Here is a 16261-nt window from a genome sequence, read left to right on the forward strand (position 1 = left end):
CCACACCCGAGCACCAAACCATCATCTCCAACACCATTCACGACCTCATCACCACAGGGGACCTCCCACCCACAGCCTCCAACCTCATTGTTCCCCAACCCCGCACGGCCCGTTTCTATCTTCTTCCCAAAATCCACAAACCTGCCTGCCCTGGTCGACCCATCGTCTCAGCCTGCTCCTGCCCCACCGAACTCATCTCCACCTATCTGGACTCCATTTTCTCCCCTTTGGTCCAGGAACTCCCCACCTACGTCCATGACACCACCCACGCCCTCCACCTCCTCCAGGACTTCCAATTCCCTGGCCCCCAACACCTCATATTCACCATGGACGTCCAGTCCCTGTACACCTGCATTCCGCATGGAGATGGCCTCAAGGCCCTCCGCTTCTTCCTGTCCCGCAGGCCCGACCAGTCCCCCTCCACCGACACTCTCATCCGCCTAGCTGAACTCGTCCTCACACTCAACAACTTCTCTTTTGACTCCTCCCACTTCCTACAGACTAAGGGGGTGGCCATGGGCACCCGCATGGGCCCCAGCTATGCCTGCCTCTTTGTAGGTTACGTGGAACAGTCCCTCTTCCGCACCTACACAGGCCCCAAACCCCACCTCTTCCTCCGGTACATTGATGACTGTATCGGCGCCGCCTCTTGCTCCCCAGAGGAGCTCGAACAGTTCATCCACTTCACCAACACCTTCCATCCCAACCTTCAGTTCACCTGGGCCATCTCCAGCACATCCCTCACCTTCCTGGACCTCTCAGTCTCCATCTCAGGCAACCAGCTTGTAACTGATGTCCATTTCAAGCCCACCGACTCCCACAGCTACCTGGAATACACCTCCTCCCACCCACCCTCCTGCAAAAATTCCATCCCCTATTCCCAATTCCTCCGCCTCCGCCGCATCTGCTCCCACGATAAGACATTCCACTCCCGCACATCCCAGATGTCCAAGTTCTTCAAGGACCGCAACTTTCCCCCCACAGTAATCGAGAACGCCCTTGACCGCGTCTCCCGTATTTCCCGCAACACATCCCTCACACCCCGCCCCCGCCACAACCGCCCCAAGAGGATCCCCCTCGTTCTCACACACCACCCTACCAACCTCCGGATACAACGCATTATCCTCCGACACTTCCGCCATTTACAATCCGACCCCACCACCCAAGACATTTTTCCATCCCCTCCCCTGTCAGCTTTCCGGAGAGACCACTCTCTCCGTGACTCCCTTGTTCGCTCCACACTGCCCTCCAACCCCACCACACCCGGCACCTTCCCCTGCAACCGCAGGAAATGCTACACTTGTCCCCACACCTCCTCCCTCACCCCCATCCCAGGCCCCAAGATGACATTCCACATTAAGCAGAGGTTCACCTGCACATCTGCCAGTGTGGTATACTGCATCCACTGTACCCGGTGCGGCTTCCTCTACATTGGGGAAACCAAGCGGAGGCTTGGGGACCGCTTTGCAGAACACCGCCGCTCAGTCCGCAACAAACAACTGCACCTCCCAGTCGCAAACCATTTCCACTCCCCCTCCCATTCTCTAGATGACATGTCCATCATGGGCCTCCTGCAGTGCCACAATGATACCACCCGAAGGTTGCAGGAACAGCAACTCATATTCCGCCTGGGAACCCTGCAGCCATATGGTATCAATGTGGACTTCACCAGTTTCAAAATCTCCCCTTCTCCTACTGCATCCCTAAACCAGCCCAGTTCGTCCCCTCCCCCCACTGCACCACACAACCAGCCCAGCTCTTGCCCCCCACCCACTGCATCCCAAAACCAGTCCAACCTGTCTCTGCCTCCCTAACCGGTTCTTCCTCTCACCCATCCCTTCCTCCCACCCCAAGCCACACCCCCAGCTACCTACTAACCTCATCCCACCTCCTTGACCTGTCCGTCTTCCCTGGACCGACCTATCCCCTCCCTACCTCCCCACCTACACTCTCTCCACCTATCTTCTTTACTCTCCATCTTCGGTCCGCCTCCCCCTCTCTCCCTATTTATTCCAGTTCCCTCTCCCCATCCCCCTCTCTGATGAAGGGTCTAGGCCCGAAACGTCAGCTTTTGTGCTCCTGAGATGCTGCTTGGCCTGCTGTGTTCATCCAGCCTCACATTTCATTATCTTGGATTCTCCAGCATCTGCAGTTCCCATTATCTCTGTTGCTTTTATTCATTAGAGTTTAGAAGAATGAGGATGAATTTATTGAAGCATACAATATTCTGAATGAGCTTAGTGTTTCCGCTAGTGATGGGTTCTCAAACTGTGGGACGTTGTTACAAAATAACTACATTAATTTAAATTTTGGATGTGAAACCATTTCTTCTCCCAAACAGTAATGAATGCCTATAATTCTGTGTCCAGGAGAATTATGGTGGCTAAATCACTGTGAGTATTTAAAGATTTTTCTATTATCAACTAGTTGAGGGCCATGATGACCTGGCAAGAAGGAGAGTTGAGGCCTTGAATAGTTCAACCATAATCTTGTTAAAGGCTTGAGAGCCTAAATGGCCTGCTCCTACTCCTATTTCTTATGTTCCTTTGCTCTTCACCAAGTACAGAAGTGATGGATGAACAGGATTTGATATGAGTTGGTGTAAGAAAGTAGACTTTGGTTGATGCCCTAAGTTAGAGGAAGTAGAATGTGGGAATTCAGCCAAATTTGCATGGGAATCCTAAAGTCTACAGGGAACAAAAGTATCAATGAGACTTTGAGCAATGGGTGAGCTGAGTTGGGCTGGAGTTGTGTGATGACAGAAGTAGAAATAAACAGTATTCTTGATAGAGCAGATAGCTCTTGTTTAAGTCAAATGTGACATCAAAGTTGCAAACTACTTTCGGGTGCTCGATTTTCTTCCCACGGTCCAAAAATGTGCCGGTTAGGTGGATTAGCTATGGAAAATGTGGGTTTTGGGGATAGGTTGGGGGGAGCTCTGTGGGTGGGATGCTGTTTGGGGAGTTGGTGCAGAATCAATGGGCTGAATGGTCTCTACCTGCATTGTTGTGAATTCTATAATTTTATGAATGCCATTTACAAGCTTCCTCGCCCCCAAACAACGTCATCTATCGTCCTAACTGAAAAATATATTGGTGTTCCTTTAGTGTCTATGATTCAGTATCCTCGAACTCCCTCCCTTATGGTTCAGTCAGCATTGCCCACATCCCTGAGGCAACAGAAGCTGGTTTAAAATATATAGCAGAGCGCAAAAGCCTCAGATCTCAGATGACAATTCCTATCGTGCTGTAAAGGCAGGCTGAAGAAGACAGACTAGACCAAAAAAACCGAAGATAGGCAGATATGCATTTGCTGCAGCTATTTTTGTTCCGCGAACATAACATTGGTACAACCACAATATTCTTGCTTTTGTAAGTGGAGTGGGGTGGTTCATCATACGTATGCTATTATTGCTGCAGCTTTATTGTGGAACTTGTATTGGTTGTATACTGCTGTTGCCTTGGAATCGGCTAACTCCTAGAACAAAATTACAGAACCTGGAATACTTTGTGAGGAAGACAGAATTTTAAAGGACTTTGAAACTGCAATTGCATAAACATTGAGGGATTGCTGAGCCAGTTTGTATGTTCTGCCTTGGTTCTATCTCATGTTTAACATGTAATTTATAGTTTATAAACAACTGCACTGTTTAACTTCTGTTTAATTAAACAGAAACTTAAATTTTGATTTTGTATTTTAGAGTATGGTTGGTCACCTAACGTAATATGTTTGGTAGCAATTGTGGAGAAAAAAATAGAGTTAACGTTTCTGGTCCAGTGACCCTCCTTCAGAGCTGAAGAAGGGTCAGTTGACCTGAAATGTTAACCTTGCTTTCTGTACAGATGCTGCCAGACCTGCTGAATTTTTATAGCAGTTTCTGTTTTAGTTTGATTTCTGCTGTTATTTTTAATATTTAGTGTTTGTTTGACATTTGGACTGTAGTAATTTGGTTTAAAATATAAGTAAATAACAGAGCTTTCTTATGTCTCATTTATAAAGGAAACAAAGTTAATGTGCTGACTGAGATTATAACATGCAAATTTATTTACAAAGTGAGTTTATTAAACTAGCGCAGTGGATGTTGTATTTACAGGCTTTTAAATAAAGTTTTATAAGATACAAAACATTATTCAGAAAGTAGAACCATGTGAGATTAAAGGGACTATATTGTGTCTATAATTGGCTCAGAGATTGGACCTGGTGAACAATAAGAAAAAAGATATTGTGACAGAAATGAAGTCCACATGGTGCTTTTACCTGGGATTATAGTTAAGTGGCTTTGACTTCAGTGCAGGCGGAGGGATTGAGAAGTAGTATTTTTCTGCATGAAGCAGAGAAGGTTAAGGGTAGACCTGATGCAACTGTTCAAATTATGAATGGATTCGAAATATCAATTAGGGTAAAATTATTTTCTCTTATAAATGGATCAGTAATGATAACTTGTAGATTAGCAAAATAATTAGGTGAATGGAGAAAACACCTGCTCTACACAGTGATAATGGGAACTGCAGATGCTGGAGAATTCCAAGATAATAAAATGCGAGGCTGGATGAACACAGCAGGCCAAGCAGCATCTCAGGAGCACAAAAGCTGACGTTTCGGGCCTAGACCCTTCATCAGAGAGGGGGATGGGGAGAGGGAACTGGAATAAATAGGGAGAGAGGGGGAGGCGGACCGAAGATGGAGAGTAAAGAAGATAGGTGGAGAGAGTGTAGGTGGGGAGGTAGGGAGGGGATAGGTCGGTCCAGGGAAGACGGACAGGTCAAGGAGGTGGGATGAGGTTAGTAGGTAGCTGGGGGTGTGGCTTGGGGTGGGAGGAAGGGATGGGTGAGAGGAAGAACCGGTTAGGGAGGCAGAGACAGGTTGGACTGGTTTTGGGATGCAGTGGGTGGGGGGGAAGAGCTGGGCTGGTTGTGTGGTGCAGTGTGGGGAGGGGACGAACTGGGCTGGTTAAGGGATGCAGTAGGGGAAGGGGAGATTTTGAAACTGGTGAAGTCCACATTGATACCATATGGCTGCAGGGTTCCCAGGCGGAATATGAGTTGCTGTTCCTGCAACCTTCGGGTGGCATCATTGTGGCACTGCAGGAGGCCCATGATGGACATGTCATCTAGAGAATGGGAGGGGGAGTGGAAATGGTTTGCGACTGGGAGGTGCAGTTGTTTGTTTCGAACTGAGCGGAGGTGTTCTGCAAAGCGGTCCCCAAGCCTCCGCTTGGTTTCCCCAATGTAGAGGAAGCCGCACCGAGTACAGTGGATGCAGTATACCACATTGGCAGATGTGCAGGTGAACCTCTGCTTGATGTGGAATGTCATCTTGGGGCCTGGGATGGGGGTGAGGGAGGAGGTGTGGGGACAGGTGTAGCATTTCCTGCGGTTGCAGGGGAAGGTGCCGGGTGTGGTGGGGTTGGAGGGCAGTGTGGAGCGAACAAGGGAGTCACGGAGAGAGTGGTCTCTCCGGAAAGCAGACAGGGGAGGGGATGGAAAAATGTCTTGGGTGGTGGGGTCGGATTGTAAATGGCGGAAGTGTCGGAGGATAATGCGTTGTATCCGGAGGTTGGTAGGGTGGTGTGTGAGAACGAGGGGGATCCTCTTGGGGCGGTTGTGGCGGGGGCGGGGTGTGAGGGATGTGTTACGGGAAATACGGGAGACGCGGTCAAGGGCGTTCTCGATCACTGTGGGGGGAAAGTTGCGGTCCTTAAAGAACTTGGACATCTGGGATGTGCGGGAGTGGAATGTCTTATCGTGGGAGCAGATGCGGCGGAGGCGGAGGAATTGGGAATAGGGGATGGAAGTTTTGCAGGAGGGTGGGTGGGAGGAGGTGTATTCTAGGTAGCTGTGGGAGTCGGTGGGCTTGAAATGGACATCAGTTACAAGCTGGTTGCCTGAGATGGAGACTGAGAGGTCCAGGAAGGTGAGGGGTGTGCTGGAGATGGCCCAGGTGAACTGAAGGTTGGGGTGGAAGGTGTTGGTGAAGTGGATGAACTGTTCGAGCTCCTCTGGGGAGCAAGAGGCGGCGCCGATACAGTCATCAATGTACCGGAGGAAGAGGTGGGGTTTGGGGCCTGTGTAGGTGCGGAAGAGGGACTGTTCCACGTAACCTACAAAGAGGCAGGCATAGCTGGGGCCCATGCGGGTGCCCATGGCCACCCCCTTAGTCTGTAGGAAGTGGGAGGAGTCAAAAGAGAAGTTGTTGAGTGTGAGGACTAGTTCAGCTAGGCGGATGAGAGTGTCGGTGGAGGGGGACTGGTCGGGCCTGCGGGATAGGAAGAAGCGGAGGGCCTTGAGGCCATCTCCATGCGGAATGCAGGTGTACAGGGACTGGACGTCCACAATGATGCCACCTGAAGGTTGCAGGAACAGCAACTCATATTCCGCCTGGGAACCCTGCAGCCATATGGTATCAATGTGGACTTCACCAGTTTCAAAATCTCCCCTTCCCCTACTGCATCCCTTAACCAGCCCAGTTCGTCCCCTCCCCCCACTGCACCACACAACCAGCCCAGCTCTTCCCCCCCACCCACTGCATCCCAAAACCAGTCCTCGGCGCCGCCTCTTGCTCCCCAGAGGAGCTCGAACAGTTCATCCACTTCACCAACACCTTCCACCCCAACCTTCAGTTCACCTGGGCCATCTCCCTAACCGGTTCTTCCTCTCACCCATCCCTTCCTCCCACCCCAAGCCGCACCCCCAGCTACCTACTAACCTCATCCCACCTCCTTGACCTGTCCGTCTTCCCTGGACCGACCTATCCCCTCCCTACCTCCCCACCTACACTCTCTCCACCTATCTTCTTTACTCTCCATCTTCGGTCCGCCTCCCCCTCTCTCCCTATTTATTCCAGTTCCCTCTCCCCATTCCCCTCTCTGATGAAGGGTCTAGGCCCGAAACGTCAACTTTTGTGCTCCTGAGATGCTGCTTGGTCTGCTGTGTTCATCCAGCCTTGCATTTTATTATGCTCTACACAGTGTTTAAGTCTGGAATGCCCTACCTGAAAGGCTAGTGGACTCAGATTCCGTGGAGACTTCAAAAAGTCAATTGAAAAGTGATTTTACCAGAACAAATTTGCACAGCAGAGGGCAAAAATGATTCCTGAAGTATGGGATAAAAGTGAACAACTATTTTAAAGAATCAACACAAGTGCAATTGGTCAAATGTATCATCTGTGCTGTGATATTCTGCGAAATCAAAGCAGGCTAGTAACACAGTATTGGTCCTGGACTATTAGATAACGTGAATAAAAGACCATTGGTTCCATGGCCCATGTGGAATTTTAAATATTTAGATGTATGCTCAACAAAATTTGCTTCATGACTCCTAAGTTCATTGAATTCCTGTATATTTGAAGGATGCTAATCATCTGAAGAATGCAGACCCTGTTGATAATCACTCCACTTCGGCAACATGCTCGAAGTCTTCTAATGTAATTAATTATCTACCTGATAACGCAATAAGCCACCAGGAACTGTGTTTTCAATGGTATTTTGAAACAATTTTCAACACATTGAAGTATTAGGAAAATTTCTCCGAGATGCTGAGCATTTGCTCATTTGTGGCATTTTCATTTGCTGAAGTGTGCACAATATATTTCTTAAAGTTGTTATGTTGAAGTTTTATTTTTAAGTCAGTGGGTTGATATTTGGACAACAAGATCAAAATATTACATTTATCTTCAGTTATTCTGATTAAAGTTGAGCTCTGTTCTCCTCAGAGAGTAAAAGACTGACGAGATTTTATGGAGGTTTTCAAACTCAAGAAGAGGTAGGGAGGAGCTTTCCTCCCTCAGAAGGAACAAAAACAAGAAGGCATGGATTTAAAATGGCGTATGAAAGAAGAAAGAGTTACGTGATTTAAAAAGAAGTTTTCAGACGGCAAGTAGTTAGTATATGGAGTGCATTGCCTGGAAATTTGATGGAGGGAAGTTCAATTGAGGCATTCAGAGGACATGGAATGATATACTATTTGGATTGAAATAGTGTGCAGAGGTATGGGACAAAGCAGGAAGTTGGCATAGGGTAGCTAATGCAGACATGATAGGTGGACAGGCTACCTTCTACACCCTAATAATTGTGATTATTATTGAGTAATAATAATATCAATTAATATTTGGTGCGCATTAATAACATCCATTTCATTCACTTTTTATGGCAGTAAGAGGAGGTTACATTGGACGTCTACTCTTAAACTTATATAATCTAAAACAGGAAAATGAGACTCTCATTTACATACTATCTTGGGCCTTGCACCATCCTTGCACAATCAGTCAAATATTCTAGAAGTGTCATCACTGTTAGAGAAGGTCTGATATTGGAATATGTTTACTTTGTTCATTATGCAGTACTGAGTATTCTTAATTTTATTCTCGCAAATATCTTTTTAACTGGTCTAAACACATATCACTGCAAAGTGGTTTTATGCTACTGTCCATTTGTTCAGTTCATAAGTTTCTGGGCATCATTCATTGACAACATATTGACTCCCTGTGAAATTAACAATTTAAGCAGCGTGACTTAGAACATTTTTTTAAAAACTTTGCTCTGCAGTATGAAATTGCAACGTGCATTTGTGTGTCAGACCATGTTTGGTTTTCTTGTTTCCAACCAAATTGAGCAAAACATTTTTGTTGGTAAAATTTAAACAACTGCTACATTTGTAGGGCAACTTCAATGCTATGAGAAATCACACAGCTGCAGATCACACATGAAGCCGAAGTTGAGGGAAAGATTCAGATAGGTGACAAATGTTATTAGAAATGTCATTTGAGGGTCAAAAAATAGAAACTGAGTGAGAAGTTTGAGCTTTTGTTTTCCAGGCTGTGATATCTCAACACCTTGTTATTCCTCTTAAAATCCTTAAGATAGTTCAGGTTGATGATGGAGCAGAAGATGTGAAATTATAGAGTAATTACAGGGCAGAATTTACAGTTTGGCCAATTGTCTGTGCTGATTGTCTGCCAGAGCAACACGGTTCTGTTTTGGGGGGAAGCTGGCAACTGTTTGAGATCATATTGGAGTCTCTTGATAAAAATTTTGTAATCTGTACATTGGAATGTGGACTTCAGTGGTTGGATGACAAGGAATTTTGAACAAAATATTGTGGATGGTAGATACCTCGATAAATTAAATTTTGTATAGGGTGAAGTTCAGGGCTAATAATATGGCTAACGATGAGTACCTCAAGCCTGGCAGTGACAAAGACATGGTGAAGATAAAGAACTTGGAAAACGCTCAAGACATCCATTGTGATCGTAGCCAATGTAGGAAAATGTAATAGCCTATTTTCACGCATTAAGGCCCCACAAGTAGCAAATAACTAGATAATGAGATCTCTTTAAATAATGTTGATGGAGAGGTTTAAATGCTGTCCAAGATGCTAGGAGAACCTGTTCACTTTAGAATGGCACTGTGAGATCGGTTCACATCTACCTTTGGGGGCTGATGAAACTGATTTAAAGTGTCGTTAATAGCTATAATCACACTTGGAGTTGAACTTTGTGAAATAGAAACTGTAGAACATCTCTGCTGTTGATCCTGAAAGATGTTCTATTTAGACAAAAAATGTATTTACAAAGAATGCTTTTTGAAAGTCTGTGTTTTATTATTTTCCTGCAGGTTTTAAAATACTTCAATAAGCAAGTGACCCATGTAGTATTCAAGGATGGACACGAAAGTGTTTGGAAAAAGGCCAAAAAAACTGGTGTAAAATTGGTTTCTGTACTGTGGGTAGAAAGGTATGCATATTTTAATATTGTTCTTTCTTTTGTTTCACAAGTCAGGTTATGCTCAACATCCATTACACATACAATTCTTGTAAGGTTATATGTGAATTATGTATTAGATTCTAATGATTTACTAGTAACTGCTGTTAAACGAATTGATTTTTTTTTGTTTCCTTCCTTTCTGATTAAAGATGTTAGGTTAACCATTTTCCAATTCTCAGGGACATTTCCAGAATCTAAAGATTCCTGGAAGATTACCAGCAGTGCATTCACTTTTCTGTAGCTATTTAAATATCCTAAGATGCATCCCATCAGATCTAGGGGACTTTTCAGCTTTTAGCCCATGAATTTTCCTAATACATTTTCATGAGTGATTGTTGTATTTGCTTTCTTTCCTCCTTTTGCCCTTGAATATTTAGACATATCAGAGTCTTCTACTCTGTAGACCGATGCAACGTGTTTTAATATAATTCCTCTGCTATTTCCTTGTTCCTCATTTTTTTTTCCCCCCGGGCTTCCTTCTCTCATGGGCCTATGTTCAATTAGGATTCTGTCTTCCTTTTTATACATTTAAAAAAACTCTTGCTCTCTCTCTTGATATTATTTACAAGTTTATCCTCAGAGTTTAATTTCTCCCCTTTTTTGATCATCCTTTGAGTTTTTTAAAAACTTTCCAAATCCCTTGTCTTACCATTAACCTTTGCCACATTGTATTTTTTTTTACTTTCAGTTGATGCTATCCTCAACTTCCCTGGTTAACCATGATTGGCTTATCTCTTTCCTATATTGGTAACAGTTGAAATTTGGATCAAATTAGTTAGATTACTTCAGTTGAAGGTTATGAGGAAAAGATAGCAAAGTGGAGTTGAGGATTATCACATCGGCCTTGATCTTGTTGAATGATTTAAGAGTCAGTCGGCTGAATGGACTGTTCTTGCTCATACATCTTGTGGCCGAACACTCTTGTGAGGGTTAGAAGATGCACAATTCTAAAAACCGTTTGTCTATTTTCATTGTACAGACTATTACAATTTTCTGAAAGTAGGATTTTTTCAGAACTTGCAATTTATCCATTTACATTGGAACAAGCTTCATGTAACATAATCTGTTGAATGGTTTTTGGGTGTTGCACCTGATATTTTTATAGTACTTAGTGCCGTTCTAAGACATTTTCATGCATCTTCATCGTACAGCCATACAGCATGGAAACAGATGCTTCGGTCCAACCAGTCCATGCCAAACATTAAATCCAAACTAAAACTAGTCGCTCCTGCCAGCTCTCGGACTATCTCCCTCCAAACATTTCCCATTCCATGTACTTATACAAATATTTTAAATGTTGTAATTGTACCTGCAACAACCACTGCATTGGGAAGTTCATTCCACACGCGAACCAGCAGCTGTGTAAAAAAAAGAGCCCTTCATTTCTGTTTTAAATAACTCTCCTCTCACCTTAAAAATGTGCCCTCTAATCTTGAAATCCCCCCTCCTAGGGAAAAGACACCTACCTGTCTGTATCCTTTATTATTTTATAAACTTCTATAACGTCGCCTCTCAACCTCCTATCCTCCAGCCTATCCACCCTTTCTTTACAACTCGAACCTTCCAGACCCGGAAACATTCTGGTAAATCTCTCCTGATCCCTCTCTACCTTAATAATATCCTTCTGATAATTGGACAACCAGAACTAGACACAGTTTTCCAGGAGAGGCCTTACCAATATAGTGTACAACTTCAGTATGACTTCCCAACTCCTTTACTTAAAGCACTGAGCAATGAAAGCAAGCATGCCAAACACCTCATTAACCACCCTTCTTGTGGCTTGTGAAATTCTTTCTTGCAGTGGATTTTTTTTTCAGTCAAACTAGAGCTTGCTTTATCCATCACGTCTGTGTTTTGATAATTTTATCTACATGGAGCTTCGGAGGCTGAGGGATGATCCTATAGAGTTTATAAAATCATGAGGGACATGGAAAGGATGAATAGCCAAGATATTTTTCCTGTATTTTGGGAGCCCAACTTTAGAGGGCATAGATTTAAGGAGAGAGAGGAAAGATTTAAAAAGGACCCGAGGGGTAACTCCTGCACACAGGGTGGTGCGTGTGTGGAACAAGCTGCCAGAGGAAGTGGTGGAGGTGGTACAATTACAATGTTCAAAAGGTATCTGGATAGTAAATGAATACGAAGGATTTAGAGGGATATGGGCTAAATGCTGGTAATTGGGACAGTGCTAGATTGAGATGTCTGACTGGTGTGTATGAGTTGGATCAAAGGGTCTGTTTCCTTACTATAAGACTCTGTGACTCCATAACTCAAATAAAAACAAGAAATCTTTCAGGGTGAAAAAAGGATAGCAGCTAGGTGAAATATTAAATTAACTGTGACCTGCTTTTGTATTTCAAATCAAGCTACATATGCTTCAACCTGAGTCACGGTGTGTGTTTGGGGAAACACAGTAAGATCGATCTTTGAACAGGGTAAAACTGGGTGTTTCTCATTCAGTTCCTGATGAACAGTTAGATCCTTAATCTTGACGTCATTTTTTTAATGCTAATTATGAAAATCATAAAAGGTAAACCAGTAACAAATTGTTGCAGTGCTATTTCAGACATTTGGTTGGAATGCACAAGAGCAAGTGATATACAGTTAGATTTCTTTACAAATGTTAACGTTACATAACTTGTATTTAAGGTGTATGGCAACATGTACCCATGTTGATGAATCCTTATTTCCTGCCGTGAATGATAGTAACTCTCTTCCTGAAAATAAAAGAACTGTAAGTATTATGCACAATGCAGTTATTTATTTCAGCACTTACTATAAAAGAAGTTTTCTGTTCGAATGCACCAAGTATGCTCCACATATGTTTTTACATTTAGCTTTAGTCTTCTCTTTGGAGTAAAATCTTCATTTTAAAATGTATTGTGTTTCTGAAAATTGCACCTTTCAAGTGGAACAATTTTAAGTAAATCGGATTTTCTTGTTAAAACAAATGTAGAAGCCGTAGTTAGGTTTTGTATTTTCTCAACATTAAAAATGCATTAAAACATTACACTCTTGTTGAAATAATTTACATCATTAAATTTCAATATTGGTTGTCATTTCTTACTGGGGTATCACGCTGGAAATCAAGTACCTCTCTGCCGAGTTGCCATAAAAGTTAAAGATTTTAAAAAGTTTGCACAATTTCCAATTTGCCTTGATTTAAACCCAGATAGAGAGAAAACATGAACCAAAATACTATTTATTCGAAGCATTTAGACTTTAGCTACTGAAAAGCAAGTATGAGCCATTGATGTAGTTCTAGTAATTAATTCTCCTTATAAACCCCCCTTAACACGTGCACACAGATGTCGGCATATGTCGATATATGGTGTTATAGATGTTTAGGAAACACTAGGAAAGTAGTTCAGTGGTTCCTGTTTACAGGGTTGTTGAGAAGGTTTTTGTGTTGGTGAGCATGCTGCTTCTCATTCTTTCTTCTGCAGAGGCTTTCACTGGTTTCCAGGAAGCATAGAGGACCAATTGACGACACTTAAAGGTCTCTGACTTATTAGTCAAAACTCAGAGCAATTGCTGAAGCAAAGATAAACTCCTTTTCTTCAGGCTTAACAGAGAGAACTCCTGAGCAGACAGAGCTTTGAAGGCTTCTCTCTCTCTTGCTCACAATCCTAGGCTGACCATTTATCTGTCAGCCAATCACATAGTTGTTGGCAGGCTGAATGCTTCTGTCATTCATAACAGGTCACTAGTTCATAGACCAATCTGCTTTGTGTTTTCAACCAAAGCTCACTTTGTGCACCTCCTTCTGCTCTGATCATCTACAAACTAATTATTTTAATCAAATCCCTACAGTGTGGAAATGGGCCATTCGGCCGAACAAGTCCAAACCAGCTCTTTGAAGAGCACCCCACCCAGGTTCAACCCCCTACCCAATCCCTGTAACCCTGCATTTCCCATGGCCAATCCACCACACCTTCTCATATTTGGACTGAGGGAGGAAACTCGTGCTCCCAGAGGAAACCCACACCAGCACAGAGAATGTGCAATCTCCACATAGCCAGATGCTCGAGACTGGAATTGAACCCAGGTTCCTTGCACTGTGAGGCAGCAGTGCTAACCACTGAGCCACTCTGCTACCCCAACTTCTTGAGGTACCATCCGCGTAAATGACGCTTACAATGAATGTCAGGTTACATGCTTTTCAAAGCTTGCAGTACCCTCTCGCTGATTCTATGACTTATGAATTCTGCTGCTCCCCGACTTATCGTCTTTCTGATTCTTCCTGTTGCTGAGCCACCCACTTCTTAACTTTGCTGCTCGCTGCTTCCCTCTCCTGATGCTTGCTGTTGGTGAGAGAGTGCTGTCAGTGCAAGGACCCTTGGATACAACTGTAGTGAGTGAATTATAACAGTCCCAGCCTGACCCCTTTGCATAATCTGGGCCCACACTTCAACAACCCTGAAGTTTTGGGTTTGGATCAGATCTGAGTCCAAAGCCTCGCTAGAACAGGAATGTAGGTTCCAAAGCCAGAACTCTGAGGCTGTGCAAGTGTGTTCCAATGCTCAAGAAGTGCCAGGCTAGGATTGTCATAGTGTTGTTCTCAATAACCCTAACCCTATTCTAGTAACAACCCGAGAGTCTTAACATACTGCAGCTCCCTCATTCACAACTAGGATTCAGAAGGGGAAGGCAGAGAGTGGAAGTTTCAGTGAAAGGAAGATTTGGTGAGAGAAGGTGAGTTGGGGAGTGGGAGAAGCCACAAATTGGAAGATCAGCAGCGAGTGATGGAATAGTAGGCGGGTGAGGCAACAAAATGTGTTTGGCAGCTTGATGGATTAGGTAACGACAGAGCAGACATCATATTGGCACCAGAGATTAAAAGGTGTAGAGCTGGATGAACACAGCAGGCCAAGCAACATCATAGGAGCAGGAAAGCTGACATTTCAGGCCTAGACCCTTCTTCAGAAAAAAAGAGAGTCTGAAGAAGGGTCCAGGCCCGAAACGTTAGCTTTTCGGCTCCTATGATGTTGCTTAGCCTGCTGTGTTCATCCAGCTCTACACCTTTTATTCTCAGATTCTCCAGCATCTGCAGTTCCTACTATCTCTGATACAAATTGACACCAATTTGGTCTAACCGTCAGTGATTGTGACACAAAATGACATCAACGAAATATCACTGCTTGAAGTTAGAATACAGGCCCTATTAACAGAATAACATTGCAACAAAAGAACATAAAAGAGGGCATCTTAAATGGGGATGTGCTGTATATTACCTTGTAGAGAAAACTGGATCTTGAGTTTGTATCCTGAGCATCAGGATATCACAAGTTTCAGTGAGATGCAGCAAAAGGCACCGTCTTTTCTGTTACTGTCAGACATAATGTTACATGAAAGTGCATGCTTTTTAATTGTATTTGCGTTATCTACTGAAATTAAGACTGAGAGGTATAAACACTTTCTTTTTAAACAGGTAGCTACCTTCAGATGCACCATACTTTGTGGTCACTATGAATAACAAATGAAGGGCAGAGAGACAAATTTGGACGTTTAGAAAAGATTTGCAGCTCATTGTATTTTTCTTGCATGCTCATTGGTAAATTCGTCAGTACATATGTAACCTTTGTAATTTTCTGCTGTTGCTTTGTAACACATTTTCTTAGATCAACTGATGGAATATCAGCGATTTGGCCTTTTTTAGGATGAAGTAGAGCACCCTGCCTGTCATTCATACCCATCCCAATCAAAGATGAATCGCACTGTATTGGGGATACAATTCCACATGACCTTTACAGACTCTTGAAAAAATGCTTTGATTTTGATATGAATATTTATACTTGCCTTGTGTTAGAAAAAGCAAAATAAGTTGCAAAATTAATCATAATGAATGACTGACTAAATTTGGTGTTTTTTTTTTGAGAAAGACCTCTCCTTCGAATTGTCAGTCTTCTGCAATCAGAATCAAATGTTGCATGCGCCTAGAAAGTTGGATAATTTGGTTTTGGCTTGCAAATGTCATTTAGCCGTCTTTTTATTTTTGTATGTAGTGTTCATTTATTAATAATTCTCATTATTATTCCTTTGTCTTCACTTATTGCAAGTAGCCGTGTGACCTTAATATGCTGCACTAAACATAATTATGTCTAGATAAAAGGTGAGGTTTACCAATATAGGGTTTCAGATTGGACATCCCAAAATTTTAAGCCTTCGGGTGAGAAGGGATAAACTGGTTTTCCTTTGTTCACCAACCTTCTCATTTGCTTGTAACAAACTTAATATTAGAAAGGATTCTTTCCCTTACTTCGAAACCAAAACAAACTGTTTTAAAAGGAGATAATAGGAACTGCAGATGCTGGAGAATCCGAGATAACAAGGTGTGGAGCTGGATGAATGCAGCAGGCCAAGCAGGAAAGCTTTTCTGCTCCTAAGATGCTGCTTGGCCTGCTGTGTTCATCCAGCTACACACCTTATGTTTTAAAAGGAATTGTTTTAACCAAGTTTTTTTGAGGTAACAAAAAGGAGAATTTATGAAATACTGACTGTA

General features: G+C 43.4%; 1 protein-coding gene across 2 annotated transcripts in view; it reads left to right on the plus strand.

Annotated features, from left to right (window-relative positions):
- mcph1 (microcephalin 1) overlaps window positions 1-16261 on the plus strand; it is a 298002-nt gene that overhangs the window by 13383 nt on the left and 268358 nt on the right. For both annotated transcript variants that reach the window (XM_059645582.1, XM_059645583.1), the window contains exons 4-5: window positions 9611-9729; window positions 12409-12493. In XM_059645582.1, coding sequence (XP_059501565.1) covers window positions 9611-9729; window positions 12409-12493 — 204 coding nt within the window. The remainder of the gene's footprint in view (window positions 1-9610; window positions 9730-12408; window positions 12494-16261) is intronic.

Source organism: Stegostoma tigrinum, chromosome 4 (genome assembly GCF_030684315.1).
Source record: "Stegostoma tigrinum isolate sSteTig4 chromosome 4, sSteTig4.hap1, whole genome shotgun sequence".
NCBI classification, from domain to species: domain Eukaryota; kingdom Metazoa; phylum Chordata; class Chondrichthyes; order Orectolobiformes; family Stegostomatidae; genus Stegostoma; species Stegostoma tigrinum.